The 21,448-nt window shown below is 36.0% G+C and overlaps 1 protein-coding gene across 1 annotated transcript in view; it reads right to left on the reverse strand.

The window, feature by feature from the left end:
* MTREX (Mtr4 exosome RNA helicase) overlaps window positions 1-21,448 on the reverse strand; it is an 87,695-nt gene that overhangs the window by 62,799 nt on the left and 3,448 nt on the right. The window contains exons 2-7 of the mRNA XM_012812084.2: window positions 18,006-18,143; window positions 16,151-16,217; window positions 12,720-12,782; window positions 11,532-11,644; window positions 2,640-2,814; window positions 1,458-1,548 (exon numbers count right to left, since the gene is read on the reverse strand). Of these exons, the coding sequence (XP_012667538.1) occupies window positions 1,458-1,548; window positions 2,640-2,814; window positions 11,532-11,644; window positions 12,720-12,782; window positions 16,151-16,217; window positions 18,006-18,143 (647 nt within the window). The remainder of the gene's footprint in view (window positions 1-1,457; window positions 1,549-2,639; window positions 2,815-11,531; window positions 11,645-12,719; window positions 12,783-16,150; window positions 16,218-18,005; window positions 18,144-21,448) is intronic.

The following is a 21,448-nucleotide window of genomic DNA, read 5'->3' on the forward strand; positions in this document are numbered from 1 at the left end:
TTTCATAATCCTCACATTTTAACTATAAATACACATTTACAGTTTTTTTTTTTTATAAGGAGATAAGTACAATCATAGTAACCATAACCTTGAACTCCTGGGCTCAAGCAATCCATCTGCTTTAGCATTCAAGCATTCCATCAAGCCTAGCTAATTTTCAATTTTTTAAAAAAATTTTTTACAAAGATGGGATCTCACTGTTACCCCAAGCTGGTCTTAAACTCTTGGTCTCAAGCAATCCTCCTGCCTTGGGCTACCAAAGTGCAAGGATCAAAGGCATGAACCACTGTGACCAACCATTTATAGGTTGTTTTTTTTTTTTTTTTTTTTTTTTTTTTTTTATTAAATGATAGCTCTATACATTAATGCAAACAGGGAGTACAGTGTAGTGTTTTCACATACATTTTGAAACACTTTCATCAAGCTGGTTCACATAGATTTCATGTAATTTGCATAGTCATTGTGTCAAAACGTTTACATTCTATTTCTAGAAAAGTTCACTTGTACCCTTGTTAGACAGAAATATAGATGATAAGAATAAACTAACTTAATAAAAATTAGGAAATTTAACTTGGCAAGCCATAAGTTTTTACAATTCTTTAACATCAGCTACATTAGGCCAGGTGCCAAGGCTCATGCCTATGATTCTAGCATTCAGGGAGGCCAAGGCAGGTGGATTGCCTAAGCTCACAAGTTTGAGACCAGCCTGAGCCAGAGTGAGAACTCATCTCTAAAAATAGCTGAGCCTGTGGTGGACATCTACAGTTCCAGACACTTGGGAGGCTACATGAGGCAAGAGAATTGCTTATACCCAAGAATTTGAGGTTGTTGTGAGCTGTAACGCCACAGCACTCTACCAAGAGCAACAAAGTGTGACTCTGCCTCAAATAAATAAATAAATAAAAATAAAAAATAAAATTAGCTGCATTAGTAACTTCTTTATTAAAAGCAAGCCAGTTTTTAATTCCACTTGCTGTATTTGAATTTATATTTTCTCATCTGGCAAATTTTACTATTTAAAGGGTTGTTCCTGGGCGGTGCCTGTGGCTCAGTGGGTATGGCACCGGTCCCATATACCAAGGGGGTTCAAACCCAACCCCGGAGAACTGCAACAAAAAAAAACAGCTAGGCGTCATGGCGGGCGCCTGTAGTCCCAGCTACTCGGGAGGCTGAAGCAAAAGAACTGCCTAACCCCAGGAGTTGGAGGCTGCTATGAGCAGTGTGATGCCACAGAGGGTGATAAAGTGAGACTCTGTCTCTACAAAAGGGGGTGGGGGGAAGGTTGTTCTTGAATAAAACCCTAACAGGAAAAGTACATTACGTTGTCCACAATTTAAAGAAGCAATTGTTTATTACCACTCTAGCCACATGAAAATTGAAAATTTAATAAATTCTCACTCAAAATTCCTAATGTCATGCTTACGGCACAGCATACATCTCAACACTGCAGAATATACCTGAATCTCTCATGTAATGGATTTCATCAAATATGACCCAAGCCACCTCTCGCATAACTTCCGAACCTCTGTACAGCATACTTCTCAAAATCTAAAGAAAAAGATCTCTTTAGCAGGATTTTAACATAACAACTAATTAGTTAAAACTGTTTCCTCTAATAAAGAATTTTGGATACTCTTTATTAAATAGAAATTTTAAATTACTTTAGGGGGTTACAGATCTTAAGAATATTTCATAAATCAAATAATCTTCCTTTTCTCACAAAATCAAAGTAAATGACTTCTAAACAGTTACTAATCAGATACAATCCACACAGAGAATTATCACCTCTGGCCTCCATATATCTGGAATATGAAATAATTTCCTTATATGCACAGCACTTTTCCAAGATCCACACTTTGTAAAATATGAGAGCAACTTAAATTATCCTGTATATAAAACATTGAATCCCATGCTCTTTGTCTAATTTCTTCTGTCTTTAGTATTCACAGGATGAGTTTTTCCTAGCAATATTTATCTTAATTTTCAGTGTTAGAATCTTTGACAGATGGAAAGAAGTTTTAAGAACAGAAAATAAACTTACACAGAGCACCCAAATGAAAAGTGAGCTAAGAAGCTATGTATACTCACTACTGTACTATACTTTTGTAAAACACAAATATATAACTAAAGTATGTATAAAAATAGTCAAGATAGCCAGTCATGTCCAAAACTTAAGATGCTGTAAGTTTGCATACATGCAAAAGTTAATAGTGATAAGGGAAAGCTAAACATAATACTACATTCTTTACTTATCTACTTGTATCAACACTCAAAGGTAGAAAAAATAAATCACATGAAACAGAGTCACTAAATATGTGAAACTATGTATTCAAATACTGATAACTATTCAAATAAAACCAATAAAATATTTTCATGTCATTGACAGTAATAAGCCTTTAAAAATAACTAAAGAACAAAGTATCTGTTAGAAGACAAATATCAGAAATATTGGTAATTTATAAATATAGTGTTACTAAAACATTCAAAGATAAATTTATTCATTTCATATAAGTCTACTCAGAAAACAAAGTACTATATTTTATCTAAAAAGAGCAAGCAAAAAACATTACATGTTCAAATTGAATGGACAGATTAATGAAACTAAAAAGGAAAAGTCAGGTGGGCTCTGTATAAATTACCTCTGTGGTCATAACAAGACAAGATGCTGTAGGATTAATAGTAACGTCTCCTGTCATCAGACCAACATCTTGAAATTCTTCATACATTTCACGGTATTTTTGGTTACTCAGAGCTTTAATTGGGCTGGTAAATATTACACGCTGTTTTTCCCTTAAGGCCAGTGCAATGGCATACCTAAAAATATGAAAACAAATTAAAATAATAACACAACCATAAAATTATTTTGTTGCTACTTAAGTAGCAAGGAAATTTGTTTTAAAAACAATCTACAGGGTGTTGGGAGTCACCACAACATGAGAAACTGTATCAAAGGGTCACAGCATTAGGATTGAGAACCACTGGAATAAAGTAAGAACATTTTAACTCTGGTCACTCAGAGTTAATGTGACTTAATCACAAACTGAACAGATTACCAGTGGTTACCCTATTTCTTGCAAGTAAAACATTGACATCTACAGATGGCCCTCCAAAAACTTAGAGCCTCTGCTTGTCAGTTTATACATATACAGAAGACAAACAATTACGAAAAAATTTATACTCCCTGCAAAATGAAGTGCTTTTCCCCCAAGTTTCAAAATTAACTTAATCCGTATGTATTCTTTTCCTGATACAATAGTTAAAATCAGTTCTCTGAAAACTACAGTACATTCTCATCATGGAAAAGTTCTTCCATAGCTATGAACAGGATGGAATGACAGTAATTTTGTTTTTAAAGAAGTTCAGGTTAAGTGCTTAAATACCGATGATAAAATAAAGATTAAGCTTAAAACTGTGGTAGATCCTCCTTGTTTAAAATACAGTTCCTGCCCATAATAATTGTATTGTCTATTTGGAGGAAATTAAAAATAATATTCACCCCAACCATCTCCAAAATAGTAAAATAAGCAATAAAAAAATTAAAAGTTGTCCAAATATTATCAAATATGAATTGTAAGACATACACATGAAATAAAGTATACAGAGGTGCTACAATATATCATCTAAAATGTCTATTATTTAACAAAAATTGCAAGATACGAAAAGAAACAAGGAAGTATGATTCATACTTAGAGAAAAAAGTAGTCACATAAAATTGATTCTAAGTGGTCACAGATGAAGAATTTAACAGACACAGACTCTAAAGAAGCTATTAGGAAGACAGCCAAAAAAAAAAAAAAAAAGCTATGATATATGTTCTAAGAATTAAAAGGAAATAGAATGATTCTACAAATAGACATCTCAACAAAGAAACTGAAACTATTAACAACCTAACCAAATGAAAAAAACTCTACAGATTAAAATTACGATAAGCAAAAGGAAAAATTCACTAGATGGGCTCATGAGCATGTCTTAAATAGAAGCATGTTATCAGTAAACAAAAAAATAAATCAAGAGAACTTATCCAATCTAAAGATAGAAAGAAAATAGAGTGTCTATTATTTAATAGACACTCAGAGATCTGCAGGACAACTTCAAGTGTCCCAATGGAAACTTCAAAATTTCCAGTGAGACTCTGTCTCAAATAAATAAATAAAACACTCTATAAATTTGTTTTAAAAACAATCTACAGACCCAAAAAGTTCAATAAACACAGAAGGAAAAAAACTGAAAAACAACCATACCCAGAAATATGATAAACGCTGAGTGACAAAGAAAAAGTCAGACATTCACTAAACTCTAGCTCAGGCAACAGAGCAAGCTCTTGTCTCAAAAAAATAAACAAAAATAAAAAATTTGTATACTAATAAAGAATTCTCTTTTTTTGAGACAGTCCCACCTTAGTGCCTGTGGGAAAGTGCTGTGGCATCACAGCTCACAGCAACCTCCAACTTCCAAGCTTAAGCGATTCTCTTGCCTCAGCCTCCCAAGTAGCTGGGATTACAGGTGCCCAAAACAACGCCCTGCTTTTTTTGGGCTGTAGTTGTCATTGCTGTTTGGCACGCCCGGGCTGGGCTTGAACCTACCACCTCCGATGTATGTGGCTGGCACCCTAGCCACTTGAGCTACAGGCGCCGAGCCCTAATAAAGAATTCTTATAGGTGGAGCCTATGACTCAGTGGGTAGAGCACCAGCCCCATATACCAAAGGTGGAGGGTTCAAACCTGGCCCCAGCCAAACAGCCACAAAAAAACAGCTGGGCTTTGTGGCGGGTGCCTGTAGTCCTAGCTACTCAGGAGGCTGAGGCAAAAGAATCACCTAAGTCAAGGAGTTGGAGGTTGCTGTGAGCTGTGTGATGCCATGGCACTCTACTGCGGGCAGTAAGGTGAGACTCTGTCTCTACAAAAAAAAAAAAAAAGAATTCTTACAATGCAATAAAATTAACAACCCAATTAATATGTGAATAAAAGTGAAATAATTCACCAAAAATTCACAAATACATGTAATGATGCTCAACACGAATCAAAGAAATGTGAATTAAAACCATTATGTGACATCACTACATACCCACTAAAATTAGTATAATCAAAAAAGACAATACCAAGAGTTGACAAGGATACAGAGAAACTGGGACAAAATTACTGGTAGGAATATAAAATGGTACAGTCACTTTGCAAAAGAGTTTATCAGTTGCCTAAAGAACTAAATATATATTTGCTGTAAGATCCAGCATTTCCATTCCTGTTATCTACCCAAAAGAAATAACAGATGTCCCGTCAAAAGCTTGCACATGAATGTTCATTATCAGTATTACAAAAGCCAATAATATGATGAGTGTTCACCCAGAGCTCAAGGTAGGAGGGGTAGATTTGAATGCAAACACACACAAGACAATCAGATGTCTTCTAAAACTGGTAAGGGGCAAATAATTATACCAATTTACTAAAACTCCCTCTACTAGATATTTAAAATGGGTGACTTTAATGGTAAGTAAATAATACAATAAAGTTATTCACATGGAATAAAATTATTAGCAGGACCAAGAAAACTACTCAATTACATAAATTACCTCATATCAACATGTTAATCCTAGTATCAGGTTTATACGTAAAATGGTACATCCTGCTATAGCTATCAGTTAAAGTAGTTCACTTGAAGTTCTTTCATTCCTAGGAAAAATATTCTTCTGAGATCCATGAAGCATTCCCTGTGTGAATGTACAATCTGTATCCTATCAGATTTATTTTGCTTTGACATGAAATTCATATAACATAAAATCAGCCATTTTAATGTGTATAATTCAGTATAATTTAGTGCATTCATAATATTGTGCAACTACTACATCTATAATTCTAAAATTTTATTACCTGCACCCCCACCAAAACCCATTAAGTGGTTCTTTACTTCCCTCCTCCAACAAGTCCTTGGCATCCACCAATCTTTTTGCCTTTATGGATTTACCTATTTTAGTTATGTCACATAAATGGATCCTTATAATAAGTAACTTTTTGTGTCTAGTTTCTTTTACTAAGCATGATGTTTTTGAGATTCATCCATGTTGCAGTATGTACTTGTATCAATGCTCCGTTTCCTTTAATGGCTGAGTAATATTCCATTGTATGGATATACCACACCTTATCCAGTCACCTACTGATGGACATTTGGATTGTTGGCATCTTTTCGTATTGCTATGAACATTTGTGTATAAATATTTGTTTTTAATTCTTTCAAGTATATATCTAAAAGTAGAATTACTAGGTCCACACTATAATTCTATGTTTAACTTTTTAAAGAAGTTTCAGACTGTCTTCCATGTCAACCCTCACCAGATTTCCAAGTGTCTATGACCCTGGTAAAATTTCATATAACATATGAAAATGAAAAAAGTTCATGTAACATATGACCCTTAAAATTTTCTTTATGGTTTCCTAGCCAGCATTTGAGAGCAGGTTTCAATATACACAGTAGAACCGCCATAGACTTTATTTTCAAAGACCAGACACGTACATATCAGTATAGCCTAATTCTACCTCTGAATATAGACCAGTTTGTTACAGTCCCTGGTTTGGTCAAGTTACAGAGATTTTTTTTTTTTTTGAGACAGAGCCTCAAGGTCCCCCTGGGTAGAGTGCCGTGGCATTACAGCTCACAGCAACCTCCAACTCCTGGGCTCAAGCGAGTCTCCTGCCTCCGCCTCCCAAGTAGCTGGGACCACAGGCGCCCGCCACAACGCCCGGCTATTTTTTGGTTGCAGCCGTCATTGTTGTTTTGGCAGGTCCAGGCTGGGGATTCGAACCCGCCACCTTAGGTGTACGTGGCTGGCGCCTTAGCCGGTTGAGCTATAGGCGCCGAGCCAAAGTTACAGAGATTTAACTTCCTCTACTGGTAATCTCTCTCCTCTTGTAGAAAAAAATGAAAGAAAGGTTAAGACAATGGTCAGAATTCAAACAACTGTACATGTTAACTTTAAATGCTTAATGCAGAAATATACTACTATTAAATCTGTTTTTCTGAGATTAAAAAAAACTGAACTAAAAATAATCAAAACTCTTGATCTACACCTGTTCCTCAGGAATAAACTAGCTTTTGACTTTGGTACCTTCTGAAAAGGAGTGGAGCACTAAGAAATCAGTCTTACTCCAATGAGTCCTTACCAACTTTGGTGGTAAAGGTCAATAATGTGTTTAAGGATAAAAAATAAAGACTATTCTGTAACTACAACTGGCTGATACCATTGAGATGACCCTATAAGACCCAAACTTTCCTCTAATTGTGCAAAGAGAAAAACTGGGACCTGCATAACTAAACCAAGGTATACTTTGACCAGATACTCTCTGATCAGAATGAAAATATATTCAGCACCCAAGATAAAATTGATAATGTTTTGGCATGTAATAAAAAGTACCAGGTAGGTAAAGGAGCAAGAAAATATAATCTATAATGAGAAAGGAAAATATCAATAAAAACACAACCAAAAATAAGACAGATGACAGAATTAAGAACTAATAATACAGTGACCAGATAAGGTGAAAGAAACTATGCATATATAAAGGCATGCAAAAATATTCACCAGCAATCAAGGTAAAATTCACAATTTTGTGGTATGCAGTAAAAAAGTATCAGGTGTGGCCCAACTAAAGATCTAGTGGGGAAAAAAGGAACAAGTATGCAAAGAAGCACAAAAATACAATGAAAAGAAAAAAGAAAAACAAAAACAGATTTAATAAAAGCCAACTTGTCCATAAACCAGACACGAGAGAATCAGTAAGCAAGAATTTTTTTTTTTTAATGCGACGGGATCTTCCTCTGCTAACCACGGTTAAAATGCAGTGGCCATATCATAGCTTGCTATATACTCAAACTTCTGAGCTCAAGTGATTCTTCCCCTTCCCTTCAGACTCACAAGTAGCTAGGTGCACCACACCTGGCTAATTTTTTTTTTTTTTTTAAGATACAGAGTCTTCCTACATTGCCCACACTGTTCTTAAACTTCTGACCTAAAGAGATTCTACTGCCCATACTTCTCAAAGTGCTGAGGTCACAGGTGCAAACTACCAGACCTGGTCTTAAGTGAAGATATTAAAAGTTACTGTAACTGGGGCAGTGCCTGTGGCTCAGTGTGTAGGGCACCGGCCCCATATACCAAGGGTCGCGGGTTCAAACCCGGCCCCAGCTAAATTGCAACAGAACAATAAGTGGGCATTGTGGCGGGTGCCTGTAGTCCCAGCTATCTGGGAGGCTGAGGCAAGAGAATCGCCGAAACCCAAGAGTTGGAGGTTGCTGTGAGGTGTGTTACACCACGGCACTCTACCCAGGGTGATAAAGTGAGACTCTGTCTCTACACACACACACACACACAAAAGTGAAACAAAAGTTACTATAACTGTATTCTATGTGCTTAAGAAAGTTGAGGAAAGATTTAATAGAATGTGAAGTAGAAAGATGAGAAATTAAAAGATCCAATCCATTTAAAACTGAAACATCTGAGTGTTAAAAGCAGATTAGATATTGCAGAAAAAAAGATGAAAAAACTTGAAGTCTCAGCAATCGAACCTATCTGAAATAACATACAGAATAAACACAAAGATAAATCTATAACAAACAGAATATCAGTGGGCTGTAGGACAACTTAAAAGAGGCATGTTTTAAATATTTAAAGTAAAGAATGGCTGAAATTTCCACAAATTTGATGAAAGCTACAATAAATCCACTGGTTTAAGAAACTTAACAAACTCAAGCACAAGAAACACGAAAGAAACTGTGTTAAAGTCACATCATTAAATTGCTTAAAGTCAGTGACAAAATGTAAAACAGCCAAACATCCAAATAAAGCAGTATCCCAAGAGCAGGAAAATAATTGATTCATAATGAAAAGTCAATCCACCAAATCAGACCAGGAAATAACACAGATGAAAGTAGCAGCAGTCACATGAAGACTAAACAGCTTTTACGACTGTATGTCATATGTTTAAGAAGCTAAAGGAAAATCTAAGAGTCAGGGAAGTTATCAAAAATAAATAAATTTAAAGCAAAGAAAATATAGTATCAGTGATTTAAAATGCAATGAAAGCTTAGGATCAGCTTGGCACCCATTGCACAGTAGTTATGGCGCCAGCCACATACACAGAGGCTGGCAGGTTCAAACCCAGCCCAGGTCAGCTAAACAACAATGACAACCATAACAAAAATTAGCTGGGCATTGTGGCGGGCCGCTGTAAGTCCCAGCTACTTGGGAGGCTGAAACTAGAGAATCACTTAAGCCCAAGAGTTTGAGGTTGCTCTAAGCTGTGATGCCACGGCACTTTATCAAGGGCGACATAGTGAGACTCTGCGTCAAAAAAAAAAAGAAAAAGAAAACTTAGGATCATGAAATTTAGTTTCATTAAAAACTCAATGAAATTAACAGGCTAGATAATTCACACACAAAAATAAATTTTAAAACACAGCAATAGAAATGACCCAAAAATGAAGCAAACAAAAATTAACATAGCATTTAGTGAGTTGTGAGACAGCTTTATGTTACCTAATATAAACGAACTGCTTAAAACCAAAGTAAAAATAAAATATTAAAAAGCAGCCAGATCAAAAAAGACATATTATGTACAAAGGAACAAAGTAGTAAGGATCATAATGAGTGTCTTATTATAGACTATGTAAGTCAAAAGCAGTCTTAAATGAAACAAAATTAGAATTTTATATCAAGGGACAACATAAGGGCTGTCCAGAAAATATCCAGCTATGTATGTCTGTATTTTCCGTATTACGTGGCTGGATACTTTCTGTACACCCATCATATCTCTCTAAAATAATAAAAGAGTTTTTAAACACTCTGGGAAGCCGAGGCAGAATATTGCTTGAGTTCAGAGTTCGAGACTACCCTGAGCATGAGGGAGAGCCTATCTTTACCAAAAATAGAAAAAACTATCTGGGCCTCATGGCACATGCCTCCAACTACTCAGGAGGCTGAGGCAGGAAGATCACTTGAGCCCAGGAGTTCAAGGTTGCAGTGAGCTACGATGATGCCATTACACTCTAGCTAGGGTGGCAGAGCAAAATTCTCTATCAAAAAAAGACGTTTCCTTTTTTTTTTTTCATGCATCTATAGACTGTGCGCCTGTCTTCCTCAAAGAAGCTTCTTTTATTGGAGGTTCTATCCAACACTGCCAAAGGGGTGTTAAAATCTCTGACTTCATTAAAAAAAAAAAACAGAAAAACTTTTCTTTTAAGGACATACAAAAGTTAAAAATTTTTCATCAGGAGACTTGCCCTATGATAAATGCTAAAGGAATTTCTTCAGATAGAAGGAAAATGATACCATACAGAAAAATAAATCAAACGTAACTTATTGTGACTTATTAAATTATTTTAAAAACCTATCAAATTGAGGATGGGCACAGTGGCTCAAGCCTGTAATCCTAGCAATCTGGGAGGTAAAGGTGGGTCACCAGCTGGAAGCAAGCAGAGGTTGAGATCCCACCTTTACTAAAAACAGAAAGTCTAGCCAGGCCTTGTGGCCGGAGGCAAGAGGATCACATGAGCCTTAGAGTTTAAGGTTTCTGGGAGCTATGACGCCATGGTATTCTACCCAGGCCAACAGAGTGAGACTCTGTCTCAAAAAACATATCAAATCAAACATAACAAAATTTGTGGGATGCAACTATACAGGAAAATTTCCACGACTAAATGTATATGTTAGAAAAATTAGTCCCAAATCAGTTACCTCCCCTTTCTTCTTAAGAGGTTAGAAAAAGAAAAGAAAATGCAGTCCAAAGTAAGCAGAAGAAACAAAATAAAGATCAGAGTAAAAAACCAATGAAATGGAAAACAGAACAGAAAAATCAGTGAAAGCGAAAGCTGTTTTTTTTGGGGGGGGGGGGAGACCTAACTGATAAAACATCTAACCAGATTGATTAGGAAAAAAGAGATATAACCGTCGTACCAAACTAGAAAAACATATACTAAAACTAAAAACTAACACCCCCTCTGAACACAGATGTAAAAATTCTTAACAAAACCAATCCAATATAATATGTAATAAAGTTATACAACCAGACCAAGTGAAGTTTATGTCAGGTTTGTCATTTAAAAACCAATCAATGTAATTCATAACTCTAGCAGAACAAAAAAATAATTTCATTAGATGCAAAAAAAAAAAAAATCATTTGACAAATTCCAGTATCTAAATATTAACATATTATGTGCATATACATATACAAACATATACATATATAAAAATCTCTGCAAACTAAGGACAGAGGAGAATTTCCACAAAACTTATGAAAAATTCACAGGTAATATGCTTAATGATAAAAAACTGAGTTTTTTCCCCCTAATATCAGAATAAGGTAAGAATAAACTTGAACATTACACTGGAGGTAAATAAGATTTTAAAAAAATTAAAGTTATTCAAATAGAGAATGTAAAACTATCTTTATTTGCAGAAATTAAACAGAAAAAAAGAAAACTTTTAAAGAATAAGAAATAGGGTAATTTAATAAGGTAATAAGATTTCACTTAAAAAGAGAGCTACTTACTCAGCGCACACAGTTTTTCCTGCTGATGTATGTGCAGACACTAAAACAGACTGATTATTATCAACACACTGAATAGCTTCTCTTTGAAAAGCATCAAGAATAAATGGGTATTCCTATAAAAATAAAATATTAATATCTGCATGAAAATACCTAACTATATCAGAGCATACTTAAAATCAAAAGAGTTTACTTCCAAAAGTATTCTGGGAGCATTCTTTTGCCACTGTATTTAGAAAACATACCACCCACTAGTGAAAATTAGAAAGAATAAAAGACTTTTTTATCCAGACAGCATAAGTTAATTCTGTATCTTTCAATTGTCACATTGTTTGTACATATATTATTAATAATCTTTACCATTTACCAAAAACACACTCTGTGTGTGGTAGGCACTGTACAATGTTTTCTATATATCATTATTCATTTTTACCATAACCACTACCAGATATTTCTTTTCATAGATAGGAACCCTGAAGTTCTGAAACATGAAGTCGCTCACTAAGTTCATTCAGCAGAGTCAGAAAAATACATCTATTAGACTTAAAGAGTTTATGCTTATTATACCATATTGGCTTTTTTACTTAAGAGATTACTTAGAAAATTTGATCTTAAAAATCTGTTAAACCTTTTAAGATCTATCAGAACTTCAAACTCTTCCAGTAAAAGTACAAAGTTTGGGTTTCACTAAAAGCTTGCTTCAACTATAGGCAAAACTTGTATACATGCATTTATCACCTAGAGAAAAGCTGATAACTTTCACTACATTTTTTAAAAGGCTGACAATATTATTTTAATATTTTAAAATCTTGTTACATCATGGGTGGTTTCCACCAGGGTTACTTAATCTGATTCTCACTATATATGTGGCTCCAGTTGGCTACTTCTTGATACATACTACCTACATATACACATGTGGAAGTATAAGAATCTCATCCCCACTAGAACCTCCATAGTTGACCAACTCTCTACACTGGCCAACTCAAGCTGACCTATTTTCATAGACAGGAAATCCACCACATGTACCTATCAGTATAATAAGCCTAGTTCCTTACGTTGACCATCTCTGTACGCTGACCAGTTTCTTACAGTCTCTCAGTGGTCAACTTAAAGGTTCTACTGTAGTTTGTTTTTAAGATGTTTAAAAAAAAGTCTCACAAAACTGTACAAATTATCATCCAAAGTACAGACCTTTGCAGCTTTTCCAACTCGAGGTTTAAGTGGCACATAATCTTCATCTGCAGGAAGGGCAACCTGATGTCAAAGTTAAAAAAAAACACCATCAACTTACTGTTTAAGAACTGATATACTCAACACTCATCAGTGATGGTTTAAAAAGTAAAAATGATGAACTGGAGTGTTTCTGAAAGTCTTAGACCCTGTAAATTAATTAAGTACCTGCCAATAAGAACAAGGCAAAAACTAAAGTTTCAACATTCAAAAAGCGCCTCTACTAGTAGTACCTGTCTAATCATAATTAAAAGCTTATGTTTATCTCCCTGAAGAAATTAAGTGTTTTCCATATCTAATGAACCTTCCTGACATTAATCAATACTCAAAAAACCTGACAGACATAGAACACCATGGAAAAACAAAAACTATGTAAAATATAATGATAGGCTTGGCACCTGTAGCTCAGGGTTAAGGTGCCAGCCACATATACCAAGGATGTGGGTTCAAGCCTGGCCTGGACCTGCTAACCTGCTAACAACAACGATCAAGCAAAAAATAGCCAGGCATTGCGGCAGTTGCCTATAGTCTGAGCTACTTGGGAGGCTGAGGCAGGGAATTGCTTAGCCCAAGAGTTTGAGGTTGCTGTGGGCTGTGATGCCATGGCACTCTCCTGAGGGCAACATAGTGACACACTATCTCAATAAATAAATAAATAAAAATAAAATGACAGCTGGGCACGGTGGCTCATGCCTGTAATTGCAGCACTTGGGAGGCCAAAGCAGAAGTACTGCCTGAACTCACAAGTTTGAGACCAGCCTGAGCCAGAGTGAGACCTCGTCTCTAAAAATAGCGGGGCACTGCGGTGGGCACCTAGAGTCCCAGCTACTTCAGAGGCTGAGGCAGGAGAATCACTTAAGCCCAGAAGTTTGAGATTGCTGTGAGCTATAATGCCATGGCACTCTACCAAGTGTGACAAAGTGAGACTCTGTCTCAAAAATAAATAAATAAAATGATAATCATTATTTTCTGGAACAGGAAATTAATTTTCCTCCAGTGGAGACTAAGATCTGGAGTTCACAATATTCCCATGACTTAAAGTATTAATATGGGCAATGTTTACATGTTCCTAACTGTACAGCAGGCATAGTCCATAGGATCAAGTAAAGTACCACAGAAATTAAGAATCATTTCTAAGAGTAAAACTTCAATAAACAGAGATCCAATAACATTAGCTGCCTTGGAAATAATGAGATTCCAAGTAAACTTGCAACTCAATTAAAATCAAATTGTTGTGGGTAGTTTCAGAAAGGAATTACTAAAATCTGACTATAATTAAGAAAGTAGGAGTTTGGAGGTGGGTGGGGCAGGGCTGAAGGCCCACAGGTGGACTGATTAAAATTTACTATACAGACAAATACAACAAATTAAGTACTGCAAAGTCACACTGCCCAAGAACATAGCCAAACTGGTCCCTACAATCCATTCGATGTCTTAATCTGAGTGGAGGAATCTTGGCATTCAGCAGAGTCAGGGGTGGATCTATTGCATGATCCATGAACCAGAACCTCACATCTTGCTGTTCAGGCACCCACCATCCAAAGCCAAAGAAATTAAGTTGGTGAGACACTTTGCAACCTGAATCTTTAAACAGCTGTCCTTATTTTCTCACATTTTTCTGATAACATTATTACGTTGCCTTCTTGTTTCTCATTTTGATAGTTAAAGGATGTTCAATACACTGTTGAAATGTGCTGGTAACTGCTTTACTTCCTGAGTAGAGCCAACCAGCACAGCCCTACCAGAAGAGGGAAAAAAATCCAGTAAATTATGAAACTCAATAGTACTCAATATAAAGAACATGTCAGAAGAAATGTGATGTTCTAAATGGGATCTAATCTAATATCCTCAAGCTAATGAAATATGTGGAAAAGTCAGTCTGCTAAGACAGTAAGAGGAAATGACAGGGTGATGGACTTGAAAATAATCATGGAGTATAGAAACAGCTTTTGACCTCCTAGGGAATAGGGTGTGTGTATGTGTGTGTATGCATTTTCCATCTTTTGTAAGCCCACAACACTAAATAGGTTCTAATATAAATCTTGAAAAAAATGATCAAATGGACAGTATACCTGCCAGGTTAAGTGCTGTTTGTAAAGAAACATAAAGAACTTTGAGTAGAAAAACAGGTACTTTAAAAAATAAGGGTCTAAATCTATTACCAAGAGCAATTTTTGTTAATTTGGAGTTACTCTGTTTATTCCATAAATCTTTAACAAGATTCTCCAAGTACCTATAATTCTAACTTGCTGTAAGGTTTATACTATAATGAATGATAAAAGGTTTAAGAGGGAAAGAGTGTTATAGTTTCCCTATGTCCCCTTCATGTATGAGTTCTCATGTCTAGCTATCAATGACCACCATCTTGTGGCAGAACAAAGACACTGCAATTTATCAGGCATTGGAGCAAGACATAAAATAGCATGTAACCTGCAAAAATAGCACTGTTACTTTAGGAGTATGAAAATGAATGTGTACATACTCTGTGCTGAGTACTCACTCTTCTTCATCCCCAACTTACAAATTAAAAAAAAAAAAAACAAAAAAAACCAATGTTCAAAGAGATTAAGAAACTTACCCCAGATTGTAGTTAGGAAAAATGCTGGGCCAAGATCTCAACTCAGTCAGGTTTGATCACAAAATTCCAACTCTTGGGCAGCGCCTATGGCTCAAGGAGTAGGGCGCCAGCTCCACATGCTGGAGGTGGCAGGTTCAAACCCAGCCCCAGCAAAAAACTGCAAAATTCCAACTCTTCCACTAGACCAGCAGACCCCAATCTTTTTTGGCACCAGGGACTGATTTCATTGAAGATAATTTTTCTATGAACAGGTAGGTGGCTTAGGAAGGGGGGTTTTGATATGAATCTGCAAGCGATTGATTTATGGTCTCTGCAGTCAGACCTCTCTACCTACGATAACCTGTGCTGTTCCCTAGCACTATCATCTCTGCTCCACTTCCACCTTAGATCAATACGTGTTAGATTCTCGTAAGGAGAGCACAACCTAGTTCTCTCATTTGTGCAGTCTACAGTAGTAGAGCAGAGCTGATGCTCCTGTTGGGAATCTAATGCCACCTCTGATCTGATAGGAGGCAGAGTTCACAGGGTGATGCAAGCAACAGAAAGTGGCTATAAAAACAGGTGAAGCTTCTTCACTTGCTTTTCCTCCACTCATCTCTTGCTGTGCAGCCGTGTTCCAAACAGGCCACAGAATGGTACTGGTCTGCAGCCTTGGGGGTTGAGGACCATAGCACTAGATTATGGGCACCCCCTAAAAACTATCTGTTGTTTCAAAGGCCCTCAAGGCTAAACTGCTGGCTGATCATTGTATTAGACAGTTCAAAGAAAAACTGCATTTATTAACACTAACCTACTATATGCTGACTGCACTTACCTCATGTGTACACCCTTCGACAGTTTCAACTGACTGCACTTTGACTCTGGGCATTAGGTCGGCCAAACTTCAAAAGAAATTGTTAAAGTTACATAAAAATACGTTATTTTTCTATAATTTGATAAGCCTCTTATCTGCATAGTTAAGGAAAATGATATCATCCAATTATCAGGATTCCAATCAGAAAAACTTTTGCTGTTAAGAATATTCAGAAATGTTTTCACATTATTAAAATATATGCTGAAAATCCAAAATTGTCACTAAACATTTTTTTCTATTTTTTTTTTTTGAGACAGAGTCTTGCTCTGTCACCCCAACTACATTGCAGTGGTGTCAAGCTCACTGCAACCTCAAACTCCTGGGCTCAAGTGATCCTCTGCCTCAGCCTCCCACAGTGCTAGGATTACAGGTGTGAGCCAAAGCACCATGCCAGTTAACATGGTTTATTACAAATATAGAATGGACTGAAAAGTAGATTATTCACAGAATTATGCTAGGTTAGTTTCAGTAATAACTATTTTGAATTAAAAGTGTCTACGTAGAGCACTGTCACTATATCAAAATACAAAGCTGGTTATAAAAACCATTATACAATAGAAAGTACTAAGTATACTAGGCCAATTCAGATGTTGCCATAATTTATAGAACCATTCCTTATTCAGATCAAAATCACAAGTTATCTAGGTTTTCTTTCTCTGAAAGGACACAACTATGGATAAACTAAAGAAAAATAGATGTCTGTGCTAGATTCACTATTCTCTTATTTATTATGCTTCTGAAATTTCCATTAGACCAAAACTCAAAAGTTATGACCAGGTGTAGTGGTTCACACCTATAATCCTAGCACTCTGGGAGGCCATGACTTCAGCTAAGGAGTTGGAGACACTCTACTAAAAAAAAAAAAAATTAGCCAGGTGTTGTGGAAGGTTACTATGGTCCCAGCTACTCAGGAAACTGAGGCAGGAGGATTGTTTGAGTCCAAGACTTTGAGGTTGCTGTGAGCTATGATGGCGCAAAGGCGCTCAACCCCAGGACCCAGAGTGAGACCCTGTCTCAAAAAAAAGAAAAGAAAAAAAACTCAAAAAAGTTACAATAATTAAGAAATGACTTTATATATTAACAATATTTTATAACCTATTACAACAGCTTGGGCAAACAGTGTATCATAAGTATTTCAATGACACATCTATCTCTATTTATAGTAGATAATTTTATTAGTGACAATTAGGTGATTTTAAAAAAATCATAGAGAATAAACTCTTCATGGTAGGGCCAAGCTAATATGGCACATAAGAAGAGAGAAGCAGTTATAAAGATCACCACCACAATAGGAAACAGGTCATCCAAAGACATTGGCATCAACTTTTATAAAGTTCCAGCTTTCAAAATCAGATAAATACTACCTATTTCAGTCACAAATATCCATGGCAGGAGTCTTGAAATTCATTGCCACTTTATTCCTATGAGCAAAATGAAAATCTAATTCCTTCTAATGTTCCTTCTCACTTATTCCTTAAAATGGGTCAGTTTTATCCAGTGATCCTCTTTTTAGGACACTAATGAATAAGGTAAACATGTATTTTCTTTTCATTAAAAAAAAAAAAAATCAGGCTTTAAGATTCTTCCTTAAAATTTGATTATAAAGTAGTAAAAGGTATGTCTTTTCTATATTGTCTAATTCCCCAACTCAGATAAATGTTCTATATGTACATGTTTATATGAATACATGTAAAAGAATATTTATCATTATCTCAGCAAATACTTTTTCAAAAGATCAACATGTAATCAATCTTTAAAATTTCACACAACTATCTGAATTAAGAGTTATTACCATTTATAACTAAGGAAATATTACCTTAAGTCTTCAGTTATTGACTCTTCTATCCTGGCCTTTTTTCCAAAGATGAGTTCATCTGTGCCTTCAAAATCTGCATCTCTCTTATTTTTTCCAGTATTAGTTGATTCTGATTGTAATTTGGCATCAAAAGATTTACTAGAAAATAGTTCAGAATGAATCCTGTAGTATCAGTTCTTACCTTATGAGTGATATCATAAAATACTGTTTGACAAGATTAACAGTCATATTTTTAAAAAAATGAGTGTTACAAATGAAAACTGATAAGATTCTAAAATACTAAATTTATAACTAGTAAAACTGAACACTACTCCTTTTGCATTTCATATTTTCTTAGAAGGTTTGTTTTTACTTACAAGGGTACAAGTGAATCTTTCTAAGAGTAGAATGTGAACGTTTTAAAACAATAACTAAGAAAATGACATAAAGGCTATGTTTAAAAAAAGGTTTGTTTTTAAATCATTTTAAAACTCACATTAACAAAAATATTAACATAATTTTCTTCAAAATTTTAAATTAAAATACCATTAGACATTTTTTTTTTTTTTTGAGACAGAGCTTCAAGCTATTTCCCTGGGTAGAGTGCTGTGGCATCACAGCTCACAGCAACCTCAACTCCTGGGCTCAAGCAAGTCTCCTGCCTCAGCCTCCCAAGTAGCTGGGACCACAGGCGCCCGCCACAACGCCTGGCCATTTTTTGTTTGCAGCCATCTTGTTGTTTAGTGGGCCCAGGCTGGATTCAAACCTACCTTAGGTGTATGTGGCTGGGGCCTTAGCCACTTGAGCCACAGGCGCTGAGCCACCATTAGACATTTATATGAGGATCTTCAACATCTACTGCCTTCTCTGATGGCATATGACTATTTGGAAGAAAAATTTTTTTGTAGTTGGACTTACTGGTCAAAAGTAATAATGACAATAAACAGTGCTCAGTAGACTGCATATCCATTGGGGAATTCAATCTGACCTCTACCCTCATCACAGACAAAAATCAATTTCATGTGAAATTTTACATATGATTATGAAAAGGCAAAAACAACATAGACTCAAGAATGAGTAAATTATCTTTATGATTTCTTAAACAAGACATAAAATTACTAACCTAAAAGTGTGATAAGTGAGCTGCACTAAAATTGAGAACTTCCATTTATCAAAAGGCATTAAGAGAGTAAAGAGACAAGAGTGGGGGAAGATAGCTGAAACATAATTTTTAAAGGCATCTAAAAGATTGAGGGGTGAGGATAATAAATCAATTTTTTAAAAAGATACCCCAATTTAAAAAAGAAAAGCAAAAGACTTACTAGACATTTTACAAAAGAGGATATACAAATGGGCAACATATGAAAAGCTCTACATCATTACTTACCAGTGAAATGTACATTAGACAATACCAGGTCATTTGCCCAAAAGTTTTGGTTTCAGAATCTTTCCCAGTCTTGTAAGTTATGAAGGACTCCAAAAAAAATTTTTAATGAGAATGCCATTGTTTTATATTTTTGTAAATCTCTTTAATATCTGGCTTAATTGAAACAGCTGTTTCTGTTTCTATATTCGATTTGTTGTGATACATTGTTTTGTTTGAAGCACATGAAGAAAAATCCAGTTTCATATAGGTATATAGTTAAAAAAGAGTGGAGTATTTTACTAGACTTCAGATAACTGTGACATTTCTTTTTTGATCCTACATCAAAACTCAATCACACTTTGAATCACTACTACAGCTAGTCATGAATTGTACAAACAAAGGCGAGCTAAAGCCAGACCCAAGAGTGTATTTCGAATGCTTGCATTTATATAATAGTAAAAAGCCCAAAAAACTAACATGTTACCAAGATATTCACTTTTCTAGGAAAAAGAGGAGTTTTTATAATATTCTATTTTTTGTCCTGAATGATGGCTGCATAGGTATCTAGGAAAATCCATCCCATGACCTGCACATTTTTCTGCTTAAACAATTTTTTTTGGCTCAGTGCCTGTGGCTCAAGTGGCTAAGGTGCCAGCCACATACACCCAAGGTGGCAGGTTCGAATCCAGCCCGGGCCCACCAAACATCGATGATGGCTGCAACCAAAAAAAATAGCCAGGCGTTGTGGTGGGCACCTGTGGTCCCAGCTACTTGGGAGGCAGAGGCAGGAGACTCACTTGAGCCCAGGAGTTGGAGGTTGCTGTGAGCTGTGATGCCACAGCACTCTACCCGGGGGACAGCTTGAGGCTCTGTCTCAAAAAAAAAAAAAAAAGAATTTTTTTAAAAAAAGAATAATGAGGTTGGGCATGGCAGCTTCACCCAGTAATCCTAGCACTCTGGAAGGCCAAGGCAGAAGATCCCTTGAGCTTACGAGTTGGAGACCAGCCTGAGGAGTGAGACCCCCATCTCTAATAAAGGTGGAGGGAAAAAAAAAAACATAGCCAGATGTTGTAGTGGGCACCTGTAATCCCAGCCATTCAAGAGACACAGGCAGGAAGATCAATCACTTGAACCCAAGAGTTTGAGATTGCTGTGAGCCACACTGATGTCAACACACTCTAGCCTTGGCAGCAGAGTGAGACTCTGTCTCAAAAAAGAGAAAAAGAAATCAAATCCAGGATACAGGAAACTCCACAGGACAACAGCCTTGTTTCTCTCCTTATCCACCCCTCCAAAAACAAATCAATGGCATAAGGAAAAAGAGAGGCTGTAGCAGAATAAAAGATTTAAGGGACATAACAATCAAAACAGTATATGGGCTTTGTCTGAATCCTGATTCAAATACCAAGTATCAAAAATCATTTGAGACAACTGAGGAATCTCACTGTGGATTAAGTATTCAACAACATTAGGGAACTACTGTTAGTTTTGCTGGATGAGATGAACACTGACACATTTAAGGAGAAAAAAACAAAATGAGTAGCATTTGATTAAAAAAAAAAAAAAAAAGAAAGAGGGCCAAGTATGTCGGCTTACTCCTATAATCCTAACAAGAGAGGCCCAGGGAAGATTATTATTCAGGCTGAAGTTAAGACACCAGCCTGAGCAAAAGTGAGACACAACACCACCACCCTGTCTTTATTAAAAAAAAAAAAAAAGAAAAGAAAGAAAAGAAAAATTAGCCGAGAATAGTGGCACATACCTATAGTCCCAGCTACTTCGAAAGAAAGCTGAGACAGGAACTTATCTCAAGCCCCAGAGTTTGAAGTTATGTTGATGCCACTGCAAGTCTATGCACTCTATCTGGGAGACAGAGCAGGACCCCGTCTCACAAAAAAGGGGGGGGGGCATGCAAAATAGATCATGATTAGATATTTCTGAAGCTGAGTACGGGTACATGAAACTCTTCATACATTTTTGTTTTGTATGATATATAAAGTATGACAATTCTCATAGAGTTTTTAAAAAAATCCTACTTGGTCTAGAGTAAGGGTCCTCAAACTTTTTAAACAGGGGCCAGTTCACTATCCCTCAGACC

The sequence above is a fragment of the Otolemur garnettii genome, unplaced genomic scaffold (assembly GCF_000181295.1).
Source record: "Otolemur garnettii isolate 467f Iridium unplaced genomic scaffold, OtoGar3 scaffold00005, whole genome shotgun sequence".
In the NCBI taxonomy this organism is placed as follows: Eukaryota; Metazoa; Chordata; class Mammalia; order Primates; family Galagidae; genus Otolemur; species Otolemur garnettii.